We start from the raw sequence: 16,437 nt of genomic DNA, 5'->3' as shown, positions 1-16,437 counted from the left end.
TGAGGGCAGTTTTAATGGAAGGCTCTGTTTCTCTGATTGGGCTAATAATTAAGACATGCATGAGGCAAAATTTAACATAGTTCAGGACTTTTCTTTCAAAATACATTCACAAATCAAGTGTTAACCTGTCAGGCATTTTTAAAAAAAATATGCAGTCAAAAAAACATTGAAATTATTCTAGAAAACAATTTAAGCAAACAAAATCCTCCAGAATTTTTACAGCCCAGGTGCTGCAGCATCTTAAAAAGCTGCAGAACCAGTTTTCAAGGAAGTGAAGTGCATGAGTGCCCTCAGATTTACACAAATGAAAATTTGTGCCTAATTTTTGGTTCGGGAAACATTTTCTGTTACTCCTAAAAGTGTGACTATTCTCTGTCTCCACTACTAAGCTACTCTTAGAAGCTGCACTGCCCGCTTTATTTTACTACCTGAATGAGCTAGAGAGGCTTTACAGCAGCCAAGTCTTAGAAGAAGAAAAAGAAATTAGTTGTTCTCTGTCATCCAGTGAGCACCAGTGAGTGGATCTGCATCCAAGGCTCTTTTGATCTCCAAAAAAAAATTTGCAATTTTGACATGTTGCTCTAAAAATACCCACCAGGCTTTGGGCCTACAACCTTTTTTGATTATGTTCACGTTTAGTTTCAAGAGCTTTTTCTCCACAGGTGACCCCCTCAGCTTTTTTAGTTTATCACTTAGCACAACTTCACCTGAAAAGGCAGTTCGGCTGGTAGTCGAGGGGAACTCATTGCCTCTGTCACTGTTTGCTGCCACTTACTCAAGCAATACTGCCAGGAAGTGCTTGTCTGAGCTGATAATTGTAAGTGAAATATTTGATCTAGAGTAACAGCAAAATTAAGTTAATGTTTAAACCAAGTGTGACTGTACGTGTTGTTTTACATGGCTCTCTAAGCATTTTCAATTATGTTTTGTAAAGAGACGTGAGGAGTATGCAGTGATAAAGTAGGAGGACTGAATCTGTTGAGTGACTCTTTCTTTAATGACTTCGAGCAAAATAAAAATGAAATTTCCTTCCTCTATGAGAGAATGATGACACTTACCTGGGTTCATGCACAGTTTCATAAGAATTCAATGGTGTTTTCCTACTGAAATTTGTAAATTTTATCAACAGATGGGCTAGGATGATATTCTGTTAATTTAGCAGAAAATTACCAGTTTGCAGAGTCCAATAGAAGAAAATAATTTGTACCTTGTCGACTATTAATTATCTTTTTATTTGTTCTTGAGACAGCAGGCTAAAATCCAGCAAGAAATAGTAAAAATATCACAACTGTAACTTACAACACTGCATAATGAAAAAAAAAAATCCTGTACCAATTAAAATCTACAAGGTTTGGAGGAAAAACCTCTAAGTATTTTCCAATTCTGAAAACAGGTCAGATGCATTCATGGAAGCAGTCCCTTTAAATAACAGTAAGCATAAGAAATAGATGTGCAAGCATGCAGTATTTTAAGCTCTAAGAGTAAACAGAATGTGTTTTCTATCAGAATTGTTGCAATCATTTGAATGCCCATCTCCAAACTCTTCTTTGAGTCTAACATTGAAATCTCAGATTAATATACGTGGAGCAACAAGGACACCTTGAGGCGAGTCAGAAAAATGCAAAAAATTTCTATTCCACATTGATATGGGAGGATTCACAGATTTTCCATAAATCTGAATTCCTTGGAATTGCCACATGATGTAAATGATAAGCTCTTAAAACTGTTTGCCAAAGTCCCACAGGTTCCACAGAGTATTATTAAAGCAGCGCTTGGTCATCACTCCTGAAATGCTACAGTGTATGCTTACCAATTAGGTTAATGTACTTGCTAATAGTTTTGAAGACAGACCTGGTTTTGCAACACGCTGATCTTGTTCTGAGTTGCTTTTCTCCTTGTCACAGAAGTCAAAAAACTTTCTTCCCACTGCTCAGCATAGTATAATACTGTACATATTTTTAAAAGAAAAAGTATAAAAATAGTGAAAAGGTTTCTGAAGAAGTATTAAATGCAAATCTACACAAAAGTTAAACTTTCACAGTTCGTTGTTGCACTCTACAAGTTTCAAGTATTCCTTTAAATTTGTACCTTTGAAAAACTGATATAAAAGTAAACATTTTCCAAAAAAAAGGTGGGAAGAGGAAGAAACCTTATACTTCTTATTTGCCTTAGATATTTTGCACATGACAAAGCACTTTTTTTTTTTTTTTAGTATAGCCTCTAAGTTAGAACTGGAGTTGTGGGCCCGTTTGTAGAGCTTTCTGTTCCCTTAATGCCGTCTGCAGCCTTAGAATCATCACATACTTCAGAAGCCTCATTTCCCTCTGGCGTTGGTGGGGTAAGATCAATAGTGATCAAATCAGTTTCCGGATTAGTTTTTTCTACTTCACTGCAAAATTCAACTTTATCTTCCTGCTGGCTGTTCTTCTTTATTTGACCATTCTGTGCAGGGTAGATACTGGCGATGGTGTCATACAGAAATTGGTAATGTTCCTTAAATATAAAGAAAAGAGGTTAGCATGAATGGAACCCTCAGAGCTCAAGAATAAACCCATTCTTTCTCCATTTTCTTAAATTTTAAAATGTAACATGTAGTTGAACACGGAAGACTGCATATGAAGTAGCTTCCAGAATTTTTGGTGTACGGAGTGTTGCTTTTATGGTTTATTCTGATTTCATGTTTTGGAAAGTCTCTGTAACTGCCTGCATCAGACAGTTCCAAGTTGTCACTCAGTACCCTCTTGGTTCACAAAATCCCCCAAATATGTTTTTTACAGTACCTAAGCTGTAAACAACACATGTTGTAAGGAGTCTAGGAAAGTCGTCTAATAACCTGCCCGCCATCAATGCCACTTAGGTCTGGTTTATCAGTGTGTGTTTGTATGCCATAAAGACGCAGTTCCTCTGGAAGGAGTTAAACAAAACAAGCCTGTGAAATGGAGTTAACCTCCTAACTCTGCAGAAGTTAAGGGACACTGTACACGTACATCCCTGAAGCAACTGCAGAAACATCAATTTATGCAATTTGTAATTTTATCATATCCACCCTTCCACAAAGGTGTTACAGAATTGCAGCTCCGGACATCTCACAGACCCCTTCATTCTTATCAGCAACAGCCAACTGGCAAGTAGTAGTGAGCGGCTGTGAATGTCCTGATTACAATTAGTGTTCCCTATGCAGAAATGAGGGGTAAGGTTATCAGGATATTAGTGACCATGACAAGTAATCTCAACGTTTTTTCTGGTAATTCGTAAGATTTACTTACAAAGGTGGAAACCACTCCCAGCCTGGTGCGACGAAGAGCTTTTACTACTTGAAAAACATCTATTACTTCTTCTATTTCTGCGCTTTCCAAGAGGGTCATTAAAGCACAAAATACACCAGTCTGCCGTGATCCATCACTAGAAGATGATGTAAAATGTACATGTAAATTTAAAATGTAAAATCGGTGAGTCTTCTGATTAAATGTTAGATTCATTTCAAAGATTACATAATGAATTACATTTCCAAAACATTTTTTACTGGTCTGAAATTGTTACAATTAAGAATATCTCTAGGACACACACAAGACAGTTTATCTAGAGGCTACCTGGATCCCATGTGACCATTTAAGGGGTAAGAGAGAAACCAGAAACTTCAGAGTTACAGTCTCAACAATTGGATTATCCTCTAGTTTAGATGTTATGCAAGGCTGTTCCTGGAAATTGTCGTAAAAAAGTGGGCTTAGGTACTGGAGTGAGAGATGAACCTAAAAGCTCTGCTGGATCCTCATTAGTAGTATGCTACGAGAGCAGCTGGACCAAGCATTTCTTCTCAGAACATGTGTACCAGGCGAGAGCAGCTAGCTCTGACCATCTGCTCCGCACCCACGCTTGCTGAAGAGAAGCGTGCTCACTTTTCAGCACCACAACCAAAAAGGTTAAGCTTGAACAGTTCGAGGAATCTTCTCCTCCGACAGGCAGAGCTGTCTCCAGACATATGGAAAGGCTTGTGGGAAAAGGTAGGCATCCCAAAATTGTGATTGTTACGTATATCCAGACCTTAGAGATAGGTTAAGGTATACGCTGACTTCAGACCCACCGGCAGTGGACAACAAGCGGGACGCTGCGGGTACTCCTGTTGTCCTCAGTGACTGGTCTGGCTGGGACTTTTTGTTTAAGGTTGAGAATCATGCTGACTAAATCCTTGGGGTTTTCTGGAACATCCAAGCCACTCCACTTGTGATACTGATACTGGTACACCTTCTGTGTTTCTTTTGTCTGAAAAACATCAGTGGAGATGTAGTCAATATTCAGGTTAAAATAAAGATGTAATACGTCTATTGCAGCTAATTTACAAAAGAAAAACTGTATTCCTGAGGAACTGCACATGGTGATGTGAGTTCTACCTCATGAATATGAGGTAGGTAGGCATCCAAACTTCCCTCAAAGTACAACAGACAGCTGACCTCCCAAGACTCCACTACCACCATCTCAGCAACTCACTAAATGGGAAATTTGAGCTATTTTATAGCATTTATCGTGGTTGGCTGCTGGTCTGGAAGATAAAAATATTTCCATTTCTTAGAGCAGGAGGTAAATGCAGTAGGAACTGTCCCTTCTCTTTCTTTAGGCTAAGTTTATAACAGGGAAACAAATTTAAAACTTCCTTTTAGAATTTGAAAAGAAGCTTTTACCTTCAGATGTGTAACATCAAATGCACGTATGGTATAGCTAGGACAACAGTTGACATCTGTCATTTGAACTTCTATGCCATCATACGTTTGTTTTCCTTCTCCCCAGTACTGTGCACAGAGTTCCTAAAATGGATAAAAGTACAAGTCAGTGTATGCCATTCAAACCTCTTTTTATTTTATCTTTCACATGCACTTACAGAATGTATAGACTTTAAAGTAGCAGGATTGTCACTGTATTTTAAAATATAGCATACACTCTTCCCCTCAAAAATTCATTAGGAAGTAAATTAAAGAGGTAAATAATAGAACAAATGATGTTGGAAATCCAAATTCCTCATCCTATGAAACACGCTTAACTGGAGGAAGGGAATGAGAGAGTGCAGTGCAGAGTTTTCTTTGCATATAGAGGACCCTTAATACGTCAGCGTCAAGATGGTGCCCTCACCTGATCTCCTTCTTTCAGCTCCGTCAGCATAACAATGACTTTGACTTTTCTTTGGAAGACCATTTGCCAGAAGTCAGAGATAGTTTCCTGCAGTGGTCCCTGTGTTGCAATCATGGCTTTCGGACCCCAGTAACCCTATAAAAGAAATTTTCAATATTATTTTCTTAAATTCATTTGAAATGTGATTTCCATGCAACAGAACTCATTGTCATTTAAAGAATACCCAGTGAAATAAACTAATGAACCCTTTACTTTATGGGAAAACATGCCTACCACAGTACGTAATGGTCTTACAGGAATTCTATTAGCCAAATGACATTAAACTCAAAAATTAATTCTACACAGCTGCCTAATTTGACCAGTAAGAAATTGACTTCAAACCACACAAAGTTGGTGCACAAGTCATTTCACACCAAGCTATCCAAAAGTAAAAATACATTTACTCTGAATAGATATCCTAACTGTGCAGCATTTTAAAGGATTCACGTATATTGAATTTAACTACTAATTCCATTAAAATCAATTACTTCATTAGTGACCGATACCTTCTCTCCTTTTGGAGGTATATATTATACAAAAAAACCCTGATGCCCCCAATTTTCACTAGTAGGGTTTTGTATATGTGAATAACTATACCCCCATTTCACTAGCAGGGGAAAAAATTAATATGGATCAACTTGTACACAGGCAGATGCTTACCGATAGAAATACACGTTATCACGAGGCCAGTCTGAAAGCTAGTGGTTTTAATCATAACACACACATGTGCAAAAAAAAAAGTGTTTCTATGTTTAGTGTCATTATTTGAGATTGCACTGTCTAAGACCATGTAAGGGGAAAAGATTTATTACTGCAGCAAAAGGTAGAAGATTTTCATGATTAAAACTACAAATGGATTCGCCAGTCGACTGTCAGATGTTTCTCCCTTATTCAGGTAAATCCTATTCTATTTGTGAAGCAAATGAGAGAATCAGAGCTCAAGCTAGAATACAGTTTTAGCGGAAAGCTTGTGAAATACTTATATTGGATCCCCTAAATACATACAGTTATGAAGGAAGCATTGATGTATTTGCTTGATTCCTCACAGTCACTGTCCTCATCTGAGGAATCATCTGAATCATGTTCACCCTCCTTTCTGCATTCATCTTCGTGCCTGATCGGCACTCGGTTAAAGTCATCTGCATGAGACAAAGTGTCACTGTCACACCACACTGCAGCTCAGGGATAGCATTAGAGAGGGGCTGTCCCTGCACATGCAGGGGGGAAAAGAGATAGAAAAAGACCAGTTTTTTCACAACAGACTGCAGAACGAAGGCCACTTCATTTGAAATAAACTTAAGTACTCCCAATAATTAATATTTTTAAAAACTCATCTCTTCTTTTTTAAAAACACTATGAGAAGTTTCTAATTTTAATGTTGAGAAAATTAATAAAATAAATGTCATTAAGGTTATTATTTACTGTCCTCATTTTTTAAAAATTTACTAGGTTTCCTTACAGGAGATAACAGATAAAATAAGAAGGTTAATGGAAAATACGTACATGGAATTATGTTGGCATTCCTATTTTTGCTTTTATTTTCCTCACGATTCCCAGTGTTCTGTGTCCGCCACCCCTTATAGGAAGGTAATCTCTAAAGAAAGAGGACGTTTGGTATTATTCTTGATGAAAGTGTTTCCTGGGATCATTGTTCCCTCTGGACACCCACTCCCAGTCTTCATCTCTCAGCGCCTCACTTCTTACTTTAATTCTTTAAACTTTGGTCACATCTGGACTATAGTTTAAAAATGCCTGCTATACCATGTACAATGGCACAGGAAATCATGCACATAGACACAAGTAATTGTTGTGTGCTCCCCATCTTTGCAAAATAACATTAACATCAAAAGCAGGAATAAAATCTCATTAATTTACAACTTTTTTTCATGAAAGCAAAGAAACTGTTTCTGTGCCAGAAAAAAAAAACAGCACAGAAGTGATCTATTGTGCATGGTATCTCTGCCTTATGACTATTGTGCAAGGCACTTTCTAATGTAAGTGGGAGGTAAAGGCACTAGAATGCAATGCTTATTTACCTGAAACTCTGCCTCCAGCAGAGAGGGATCACTCGGAGGATCTTTTCTTTTCAGATTGTTAAGATAGGAATGCAGTTCCGAGAGACTGACCTCTGTTTCTCCATACTGATTGTATTCCACTAGCGCTTGATGGATAAGGATGTACTGTGACTGGTGTTTCCCATTTGAAGGGTTTAAAAATGAAGTTTTTAAAGAGTTAAAAAAAAAAAAGTCATATCACTTTTTAAAACCATTATAAGAAACTATTACTCCCATGATGTTATTACTGTTAATAATATTAAGCATTAACATTAAATGGACATTAAATATACACAAATTAGACATTTTAGAGCACATTTAGTGTGTTGGAGGAAGTGTTCTGCAAATAAATGTAATGTCATTCAAGAAATATGCAATTGAGATTTGAAAGATTTGCAAAATGGTTAAATAAATTAAAAACGGGCATTGCAGTGCGTGACTTTCGTCGTACCCTCAACACAACTGAAAATCTCACGTAGACAGACAGTTTTTAGAATTTGAAAATTAAGTTTGACTATGCAAGCTCAATTTTGCATTTGTGAATTTTATGCCAAAAGCTGGATTATCAAATCTATAATGTTCGTCTTGGCTTCTTTTTTTAAAGCCTAAACTTAAAAAGTTGAAGTTACTAAAACTGAAAAACTGTGTTGGAAGTTTTTCTCTCTCTTAATATTTTTCCGAGCTATATTTTCTATGAACAACTTCCATTGGACTGTAGCAGTACCCAAGACAGAGCAGTGCACTTCTGAGAAATACTGAAGAAGCCCTAGCAGAGGAGAGTCCTAAAGTGAGAGGAGTTTTAGTGAGATACCTCTACTTGAACCATGAGGCACCGCTGCCGACGCAGCTTTACAACATAGCCATAAACATCCACTCTGCCTTCTGCATCCAGCCCCTCCAGCATGGCATCAATTCCTATATACGTCCCGGTGCGCCCAACACCCGCACTGCAAAGCACAAAGGGATTTGGTTATGGAGAGGGAATGGCATCTCCCGGTCCCAGTCTGGGAGGGGAACAGTGAGAGAGCGAGAGAGAGAGGGAGAGACCAGTGAGAGAGCGAAAGTGAAAATGTGTAACAATGGGATATGGAAACCGTTCTTGCTGTAAATTAATTGGCCACTGAAACAAGGAGGAGTTTGTATTTTGAATATCTTTTAATAAAAGTAAGGCCAATATTGCATATAGCCAGTGTAGCCTGACATTTACCCGGCTGCTTTCTGAAAGCCCAAAGGTCTATGTATCCTCAGATTTTAACAACCTGAATAACGTTCAGAAAACAGGCTTTATTATGCATATTTGGTTGCCTCACTCTCAAGTAATCAAGTCATAAAATTTGGGATCAGGCAAATACGTTTGCCAGGTCCCTTTTCTGAATAGGTTCACTTCATGTTCATTTAACATTAAGAGATTTAAAAAAAAAATAATATATATTTACCTGCAATGAACCACTATTGGGCCACTAAAAAAGTTGCTGAGAGCATTAACTCTGCGTCGGAGTTTGAGAAGGAGATGAGGATCCTCAGGGACTCCATGGTCTGGCCAGCTTGTGAACTGGATATGAGTGACGTCTCTTCCAGCTGTCCTTTCTCTTGCCTAGACAAAGTGAAGTGGGGTTTATATATGTATATATATATATACACACACACATACACACAAAGCCAAAATGAGGTGCAGATGGACAAAGCAGAAGAAAAATAAGGGCAACAGTCCTCAAATGGTGAAATAGAAATTTCAAACAGTGTGTTATAATGTAATCCAAACGGCCTCTCAGGTTACAACAGTTTTCATATTCAATTTTAATTAAAAATTATCCATGAATCAGGAATACACAATGACTCCAACAGAGGATGAGCAGGAGGTTCAAAGCATTGCTAAAAATACTTTTTTCTCAGGTTGGCCTGGGATCCAGAGAATAATAGGTCTCTCCACTGTACTTATAAACAACTTGGCCAGTGTATAGCTCTGCTTACTCCAAGGGGACAGGTTGGTAATTCTCTTATGTTTCCTAGCAGTAGCTTGCTGAGGGTACAACAGATTTTAAGAAAAAAGAAACACAAACTAACAAACAACAAACATTTAAACTGTAACTCAGAATTCTATGGTCTAGAAGTAGACAGAAGAAAACCTATGATTTTCAATGAGAGTGACCCTCTTAAGTCTCTCGATTAAAGCTTAAAGCATTTCTAATCTTGAGTCCTACTTTCAAATGTTGCTGTTAGATTAGAAGAGAGGACATATATTTTGATAACCATGATTATAAAACAAAATGAGAAAGACATCTCAATGGCATTCTTTTGCTGGCCAAGTTTTAGTATGACTATACAGGCACTTCCCCAGCAACTAACCCCCAAATTCTTACTCAAAATTTAATTATCCAGTTGTGCCACAGTTATTCACAGAGTTATTTGCCACCTTTTCAGTAATTATACATCGCTATTCCACCAGAACTGCAGAGGTCTCCACTTTCTCACTAGGGATCACTCTTAAATTCCACAACCAATATCAGTTTTGTCTACATTAATATGATGTCAGCCGAACAGAGAGCAGACAGCTCTAAAAATATCAGTCCTCAACCTGCAGAAATCTCTCATTTCTACTGTCAGATTGTCCTAGTTACAGAGCAATGTCTGTTAATAGTTAATTCTTAACATCTTGATATTCTCACTGTCTTCACGCTAAGTTACAACTGTCTTTTAATCAGACCACTTCCTGAGTAAATTTTAACACAACATGCATTAATAGGAAGAAGAATAGGAAAGAAACAGAACAGAAATTTCCAGCTGGAATCATAGATCAAGGTCTGTTGATTCACTATGTTGCCGAAGATCTGTCAGCAGATTTACTCTTTGAGTCTTAATGCTTTTAGCTACGACTTATGCTCCATTTACCTTCACTGAAATCTTTTTGCAAAGGGCCTGAAAGGAGCATTTAGCCTTAGACAGCAAATTTTGTTCTCAATTACACATAGAGCAACTAATGTGATTTCAGATGTATAAAAGAGAATTAACCAGCCTGAATGATTCTACACGTAGCCAAATAGTAATTTTAAAACACTTTTGTTTATAAATGCACTTGAGATTACCAGAATTTGTAATTGTCCCTGTACGATTACTGTAATTGTAACTGTACGATTATCCTGAGGGAAGATAATGGTGCTCTATGAGTTACACTGATTTTACTTGCAGAAGGTTACGCTGAGATACACATAAACCACAAAATTTCTGTGTTGAAGAATAAGCTAAATACCTAAGGAAACCACAGTGTATTAAGTTTTCCATACTTAACAGCATATTAACAGTTTCTTCTTAAATGTAGATTCCAGAGTACTAAGGAAAATACATTTTTAAGTTGGGAAATATATGTCTAACTCCTATTTCTTTTAAGGAATGACACCTATATCTAAGAAGTTTTCTCTTAAACTATATGTTGGTCAGGGAAAAGCAGCAGAGTATCTTCCATTGATAGCCACTTAAAAGGATCTCTCAATGATACCTACAGACTCCAAATAGACACTCCAATTCCAGTCAGTCTTGCACATTTAAATCAACTTACGTTCGTGATGTGTAGTTTCTGAATGACATAATCTGGACACGTTTTACTTTCGTTGATCTTCACAACGATGCCCCCATATGTTGCAGAGCCGTTCTCCATTGATGGCCAGTACTGGGCACATTTGTTCTATGAAGATAGGAAGTTAGGTGAGCGGCATGACAGAAGTGGCAGAGAGCTGGGAGCTATGAGAAAGGCTGATTTAAAATAGACAGCAACTCGGTGTAGTATTCCTAACTTCTCACAGGCCTTGTCCTCTCCTGAAAAGGCTGTAACTGGTTAGGATGTCAATGCTAAATAATTCCAAATACCCAACAACTCAGGTCTCTGACCTGAAGTTTATGCCCACTGAATTTAACTTGAAACATAAAGCGGCAAAAAAATCCTGTACACTAGTTGAAAACGTGAACAGCTACTGTTGCTGTTGCCTGAAGCCTGTAGAAAAGTTTGCAGCTACTTCTATGACTACTTCTTTAGTCTTCATGAGGGATGTTGCTCCGGCCTGCCTATAACATCGACTTGGGGATACCGTAAATCTGCATGCTGCCAACCTTTTAACCTTTAAAAGCAGTTAAAACACTAGTTCCCCTTCTTCCTGCTGTAACTGGAATAAGGAACAAAAGCAAGCCAGAAGCACCCAACCTTCCAGTTAAAGGGCAAAGACAACAGATGATAAAAATATTCTGCCTAGGATTTACTGAGGGCATTGCCAGGATATCAGAAGATAATAGACAGGAGAAAAATACAAACCATATGTTTTATGACAGGTCTGTAAAGAGCTAGAGTTCTACCTTGAGCCTTTCTCTGTGTTTATTAGCTGTAATTTGGAAGCTCATCCTCTGCTACTTACAGCTGTGACTAAAGCGACATTTTCTGATAAGAGTGGTAATTCCACAAGGCAACACTGTTTTGGCATGATTTCCAACATAGGTTCTGCCACAACAGGAGAACAAAGAACGACAACAGAGTACTAAGAAGAAAATGTAATTCACCACAGCACAGCAACCCATTCTGTTTCAGACAAAAGAAGGATGGAAGGATGGAAAGATGTATGAATGGATGGATGGATGGGTGGGTGGATGGTTGGATATTTCTCACCCTCTTTCCTTCCTCACAGCGAGTCACCATGACAATAATTGTTGCCTTCTGTTCCCAGATCATTCTCCAGAAATCGTCTGTGGTTTCATCCTTGGGGCCTAACGGGAGATATTTTAAGGGAGTTTTTCGAAGAGTGCAACTGCATGAAAAAACACCTGCCTTCTTGACATGCTTAGCCATACAGTCTGAAAAGCTAACCAGAGATCACGCAAATAAAAGCCACACACTTGATTTCATTATGACTGCTGCCATTAGGCTACAGCATTTTAAAGGCCTCCTATATATCTTTAGTGCCTAGCTGTGAAATCTGAAAACTTTTAGTATAAAATTATACAACATGAGAAATCTGCCTTTGAAGTAAAATTTATTCATCTTCACAAAATTCCCTAAGAAAAAGCTCATTGGTAACTTTTTCATATTAAATTTCAAAATGTCAGATTTTCTGTTTTTCTTTAAATTTACTAATACTCTAACAAAAAATGGGTGAATGAATAAAACATACTCTTTTGAGGTTAAAAATTACCTTGTGCGGCAATGTATTTTCTTGGTTCTTTGAAGCCCTATAAAAAGTACAATGTTATCAACTTTTAGGAAGGAAGCATGAACAATTTAAAAGACTTGCAATTTTAAAAATAAATTCAATATGCAACAGTCCAATAACACCGAACACATGACAAAGATGGAAAGAACTCAAATGAAAATCCTCAAAGGTGTTTGATGCATGAAATGTAGAGACTACAGAATTTCTTCAATAGTGCCTAAGACTTTTTTTGAAGTAGATGTCACTCACATCGATATAACTTGCATTGATATAGTCTGATCCTGGGTCTCCTGGGATCTCTGAGAGCTCAACACGGTTATGATCATCTGTTTAAATAATTTAAAACAAAATAATTATATTATCTCAAGGCACTGAGAAAGTATTTATAAAACATGCAAAAATTGTAACAAATACTCACATGGAAGGATATCGATGTAACGGTTTTTGTTCTGATTATGGCTTTTTTTGGCTTCCTTTATGGAAAATTTAGTGAAAACTCTAGGAATGCTCTGTAAAATACAATGTTTCTTTTATTAGGCAAGCATATATTTAAAATAGCTTCTGCTGACAGTCAAACGCATATGGAAGATACTACTGAGTCTGGAAGATGACACTCTGTTTCATATGATACTATTTCGTGTATTTCTTACATCTAAAATAAACAAATTTCTTTTCCTTTAATATAAATAATATATATCTCCACAATTATGTATTATTTATATCCCCATGTCTATGCAGTAAGAGAGAGTATTGAAAATATGCATTGAAAGGTAGTTTAAAATGAGAAGTATTTAGACTGTATTTTATGCTTTTGCTGAAAAACACCTTCAGGGAAAAAAAAAACCAAAACGTACCATCATCTTTGAATGAGACCTTGTTAGGAAAATTAACTGAAGTCTTTCTGACCTTAGATGAGAATTCACTCAATTTTCCAGATTCTGTTTTTTTTTATTTATTTATAACCAGTACATATACTTCAATCATGCTCTTGAACAGAATTCTTTCAACCACCTCTCTACAAATCTTGATATATTTTGAGCTAATGACAAACCTGAAATTCATCCAAGAAAAGTCTTCCTTCATCAGCAATCTTCCTCTTGTACGTGTCCAGCAAGTGCTCCGAAGGAATTGGCTCTATGTTCAGAAGTTGCCTGTCATCATCTTTAACTGTGTAAATATGTCGAACATTTATCACGACTGACTTTGAAAATGTAAATTACATTTCAGTAAACGTGATTCTCAAATTGTCAGATAAATTACCAAAAGGACAAATCTCTTTATTTGAACTAAACATGTTTATTTTTAAAAAAAATGGTGTTGCCTGAGCCAGTTATGAGTGAACAGGGCCTGGCAATAAAAGAACTTGTTCACCTCTGCTGCCCGACTGGAAACACCTCAGGAGGAGGCCATGTGATGGGACGTTGCAGTCATAGCGCTTTTGTACCAAGTGGCCATTGTCACATTCAGGTCACAGCAACAGCCCCAACACCCACAACAGTTACACAGTCTTGCCCTCTACTTCAATTCTGACCATTTATCGTCAGTGGTAAAATGGATTACTGTGCAAACAGCCTACAAATGTAAAAACATGTATTGCCTACTTTCCCAAATTTTCTCCAGTTTATTCTCTGAGTTGGAATAATCTGTGATACCATCTTTAATGATAAAGCAGTGGTTGAACAAGTTTTAACATCTCTAACTAGACATTTATTCATTTTTCATTTACATTGAAAAGACTTCTTTTTTTCGCAACTGGATTTGAATACCAACACAGTATTACTTCCATTTAATGTAGTTAATTTCTTGAATGTCATAAGTTATTTTTTTCTTGAAGCTTTCTGATAGTGACTGATTCTGTCTTTCTTTGTAGGCTTTGAAATCTTGTGCAAAAAGTTGCATATAATGTTTGGTTTCAGTCTTTGAGATTTGAAAGCCTTCAAAATTTTTCTGTAAAAAACAATCGGCTTACGTTTAAATTCTTGCTTTGAAAGAGATGCACAGGAGAAGTAAATTCTGGCTGAAGCTGTATTTGACTCTGGACTTACTCTCAGGTCTAAACATATTGCAACCATTGTCTGGGACAACACAATTGTGTTTGTAATTAAATAATAAATGAGAGTTTTTCAAACACTGACAACCTTTCAGTTCATTTAAGTATAAATACTTCTGCTATGTATTTACTGAAGTATTTTTTTCTCCAAATGAGGTGTTATCATGTGGATATCTGTACTCTATATATACAATCTAGAATGTAATCAATCCAAAGGTGGCAGTGAGACGTATGACTAATTTTATTTGCTTGCCAAATATATAAAGACACTCACCTGCAACAAGGTTCACGCCTTCAGAAGAATTGCTGTAAGAAGCAAAAGCATCTGTAAAAGCTTTGACTAGTAAGACACAGATATGGTAATCAGTTAAATAAAAGCAGTTTCATCTGTAAACACCAAGACTGCTCATAATGATCACATTAGAAGCTCGCTGTGAAACAAGAATGCTACAACTGGGGCTTACAGGCCCTACGCAGAGGTGGTTGGGACGCTTGTCTTCCTACTCTGGGCACTATTGAGATGGAGAAGCAAGGGAACCACATCAAACAGCTTTACCGCTTGCATTAATTTGTCCATACCACCTGCAGCAAACATGTCTTTAATTTCTTCACTGGAGTTACTGCTCACGCTATCTTTGTTTCTCTTGCTAAATAAGTGACAAAAAACTAACACGCACATAAAATATAATGAAATTAAGTTTAAATGCTAAGTAGCTGAGAACAAGCCAGACTCTCTGGAGCTGTATAAGAAAAATTAGTTTTGCTTCTCTAAGCAGAAAAGTTTGCAATCTGAGCATGAGCAGCTCCTTGTCTCCCTAAGGGGAAGAGCAGGGGGAGAAGAGGGGTTGGACGAGACGAGTCCCCAAGTTCTGCTGTTGCCAGAGGGCTGAGAGGTTTCTAAAGAAATTGCCTTAACTTCTCCACTTCTACCAGCAGCTAATGCCCCCTCACACATTGCATCACCTCCCTTTGCGGCAACAGCCACAGTCAGCTTGGCTTTCCAGGGCTCTGGCACTGACCGTTCTTTTATGGCAATCCACTGTCCTACAGAACTGCCAAGTCACCTAGAGATGACTATAATAAACGAAGCCTCCCTGAGATGCTGTTTTGGGCGAATAAGCATTTGAAAGCCTTCCAAGAAAGTGTGTATTAATTTCATTGCTTTTAACTTAAATCAGGGAGGAAAGGTTTTCCAGATATTCGTGAATATTATTTCACCAAACTAGTGACAAAACATTTTGTTCTATCATCAGATCAGTTCTTCTGTGCCTTGAGGAAGGGTATAGCAGAGAGATTTTAAATCTATTTTATTGTATTTGCATTTCCAGACAAAACACCAAAAATTGAGTTTCTTTCAAAAGGATTAAAAGGGAAAAGGATGTCTTTTCCCAATATTAATGAAATATCAAACTTGTAACATTTTTGCACTACCCACTGGGAAATATTGTGGAAAACCAGAAAACTTCCTCCCCCGTTCTCCCCCGTTTACATGAGAGAGGGAGAGAAACATGAAGCTTACCCAAGCTTTTTTTGGTGAAGATCATAGATTTTGTACAGAACCAGTAGTAAAGCAATTGACGTCACAACAATCAAGAATGCCAAGAATATAATCAGGGCTTTAGAATTATCTAGCAGCAGAAAAAGAAAATATTTATTATTTCTTGAATACGTAATTAATGGCATTTTAAACAATTCTTTTTTCCCTTATTTTCTTTTAACCTGTATACCTCCTAGGGCCAAGGCTGATTGATTTTGTTGTAAAAGAACTAAATAATTCTTTTTAATTGTTTAGTTTAAGTTTCTTATTCCAAAGTGCCAAAAACTTTTAAGCTTAAAGCAAAGGAGGGAATTTATTTCTTCACTAAGAAAATTTTCACTTCAACTCCCTTGGTCCACCTGTCAAAATGCCACAACTCACTCACTGCTTGGGCATTACCGTGGTTGTCTCCTGCTCTGTGTGGCCTGCACACCTGAGCGGTGGAGC

The 16,437-nt window shown here is 37.3% G+C and overlaps 1 protein-coding gene across 6 annotated transcripts in view; it reads right to left on the bottom strand.

The window, feature by feature from the left end:
- Positions 1-1,610: 1,610 nt before the first annotated feature.
- PTPRC (protein tyrosine phosphatase receptor type C) overlaps positions 1,611-16,437 on the bottom strand; it is a 63,962-nt gene continuing 49,135 nt past the window's right edge. For all 6 annotated transcript variants that reach the window (XM_074597802.1, XM_074597803.1, XM_074597805.1 and 3 more), the window contains 18 exons: positions 15,973-16,081; positions 14,728-14,759; positions 13,455-13,570; positions 12,822-12,912; positions 12,653-12,729; positions 12,386-12,422; positions 11,863-11,960; positions 10,768-10,893; positions 8,651-8,808; positions 8,026-8,161; positions 7,197-7,346; positions 6,664-6,754; positions 6,166-6,299; positions 5,122-5,256; positions 4,677-4,799; positions 4,082-4,260; positions 3,267-3,402; positions 1,611-2,493 (listed from right to left, as the gene is read on the bottom strand). In XM_074597802.1, the coding sequence (XP_074453903.1) occupies positions 2,221-2,493; positions 3,267-3,402; positions 4,082-4,260; positions 4,677-4,799; positions 5,122-5,256; positions 6,166-6,299; positions 6,664-6,754; positions 7,197-7,346; positions 8,026-8,161; positions 8,651-8,808; positions 10,768-10,893; positions 11,863-11,960; positions 12,386-12,422; positions 12,653-12,729; positions 12,822-12,912; positions 13,455-13,570; positions 14,728-14,759; positions 15,973-16,081 (2,201 nt within the window). In that variant the 3' untranslated portion in view covers positions 1,611-2,220. The remainder of the gene's footprint in view (positions 2,494-3,266; positions 3,403-4,081; positions 4,261-4,676; positions 4,800-5,121; positions 5,257-6,165; positions 6,300-6,663; positions 6,755-7,196; positions 7,347-8,025; positions 8,162-8,650; positions 8,809-10,767; positions 10,894-11,862; positions 11,961-12,385; positions 12,423-12,652; positions 12,730-12,821; positions 12,913-13,454; positions 13,571-14,727; positions 14,760-15,972; positions 16,082-16,437) is intronic.

Source organism: Larus michahellis, chromosome 8 (genome assembly GCF_964199755.1).
Source record: "Larus michahellis chromosome 8, bLarMic1.1, whole genome shotgun sequence".
NCBI classification, from domain to species: domain Eukaryota; kingdom Metazoa; phylum Chordata; class Aves; order Charadriiformes; family Laridae; genus Larus; species Larus michahellis.
This window is presented reverse-complemented; position numbering and strand designations above follow the sequence as displayed.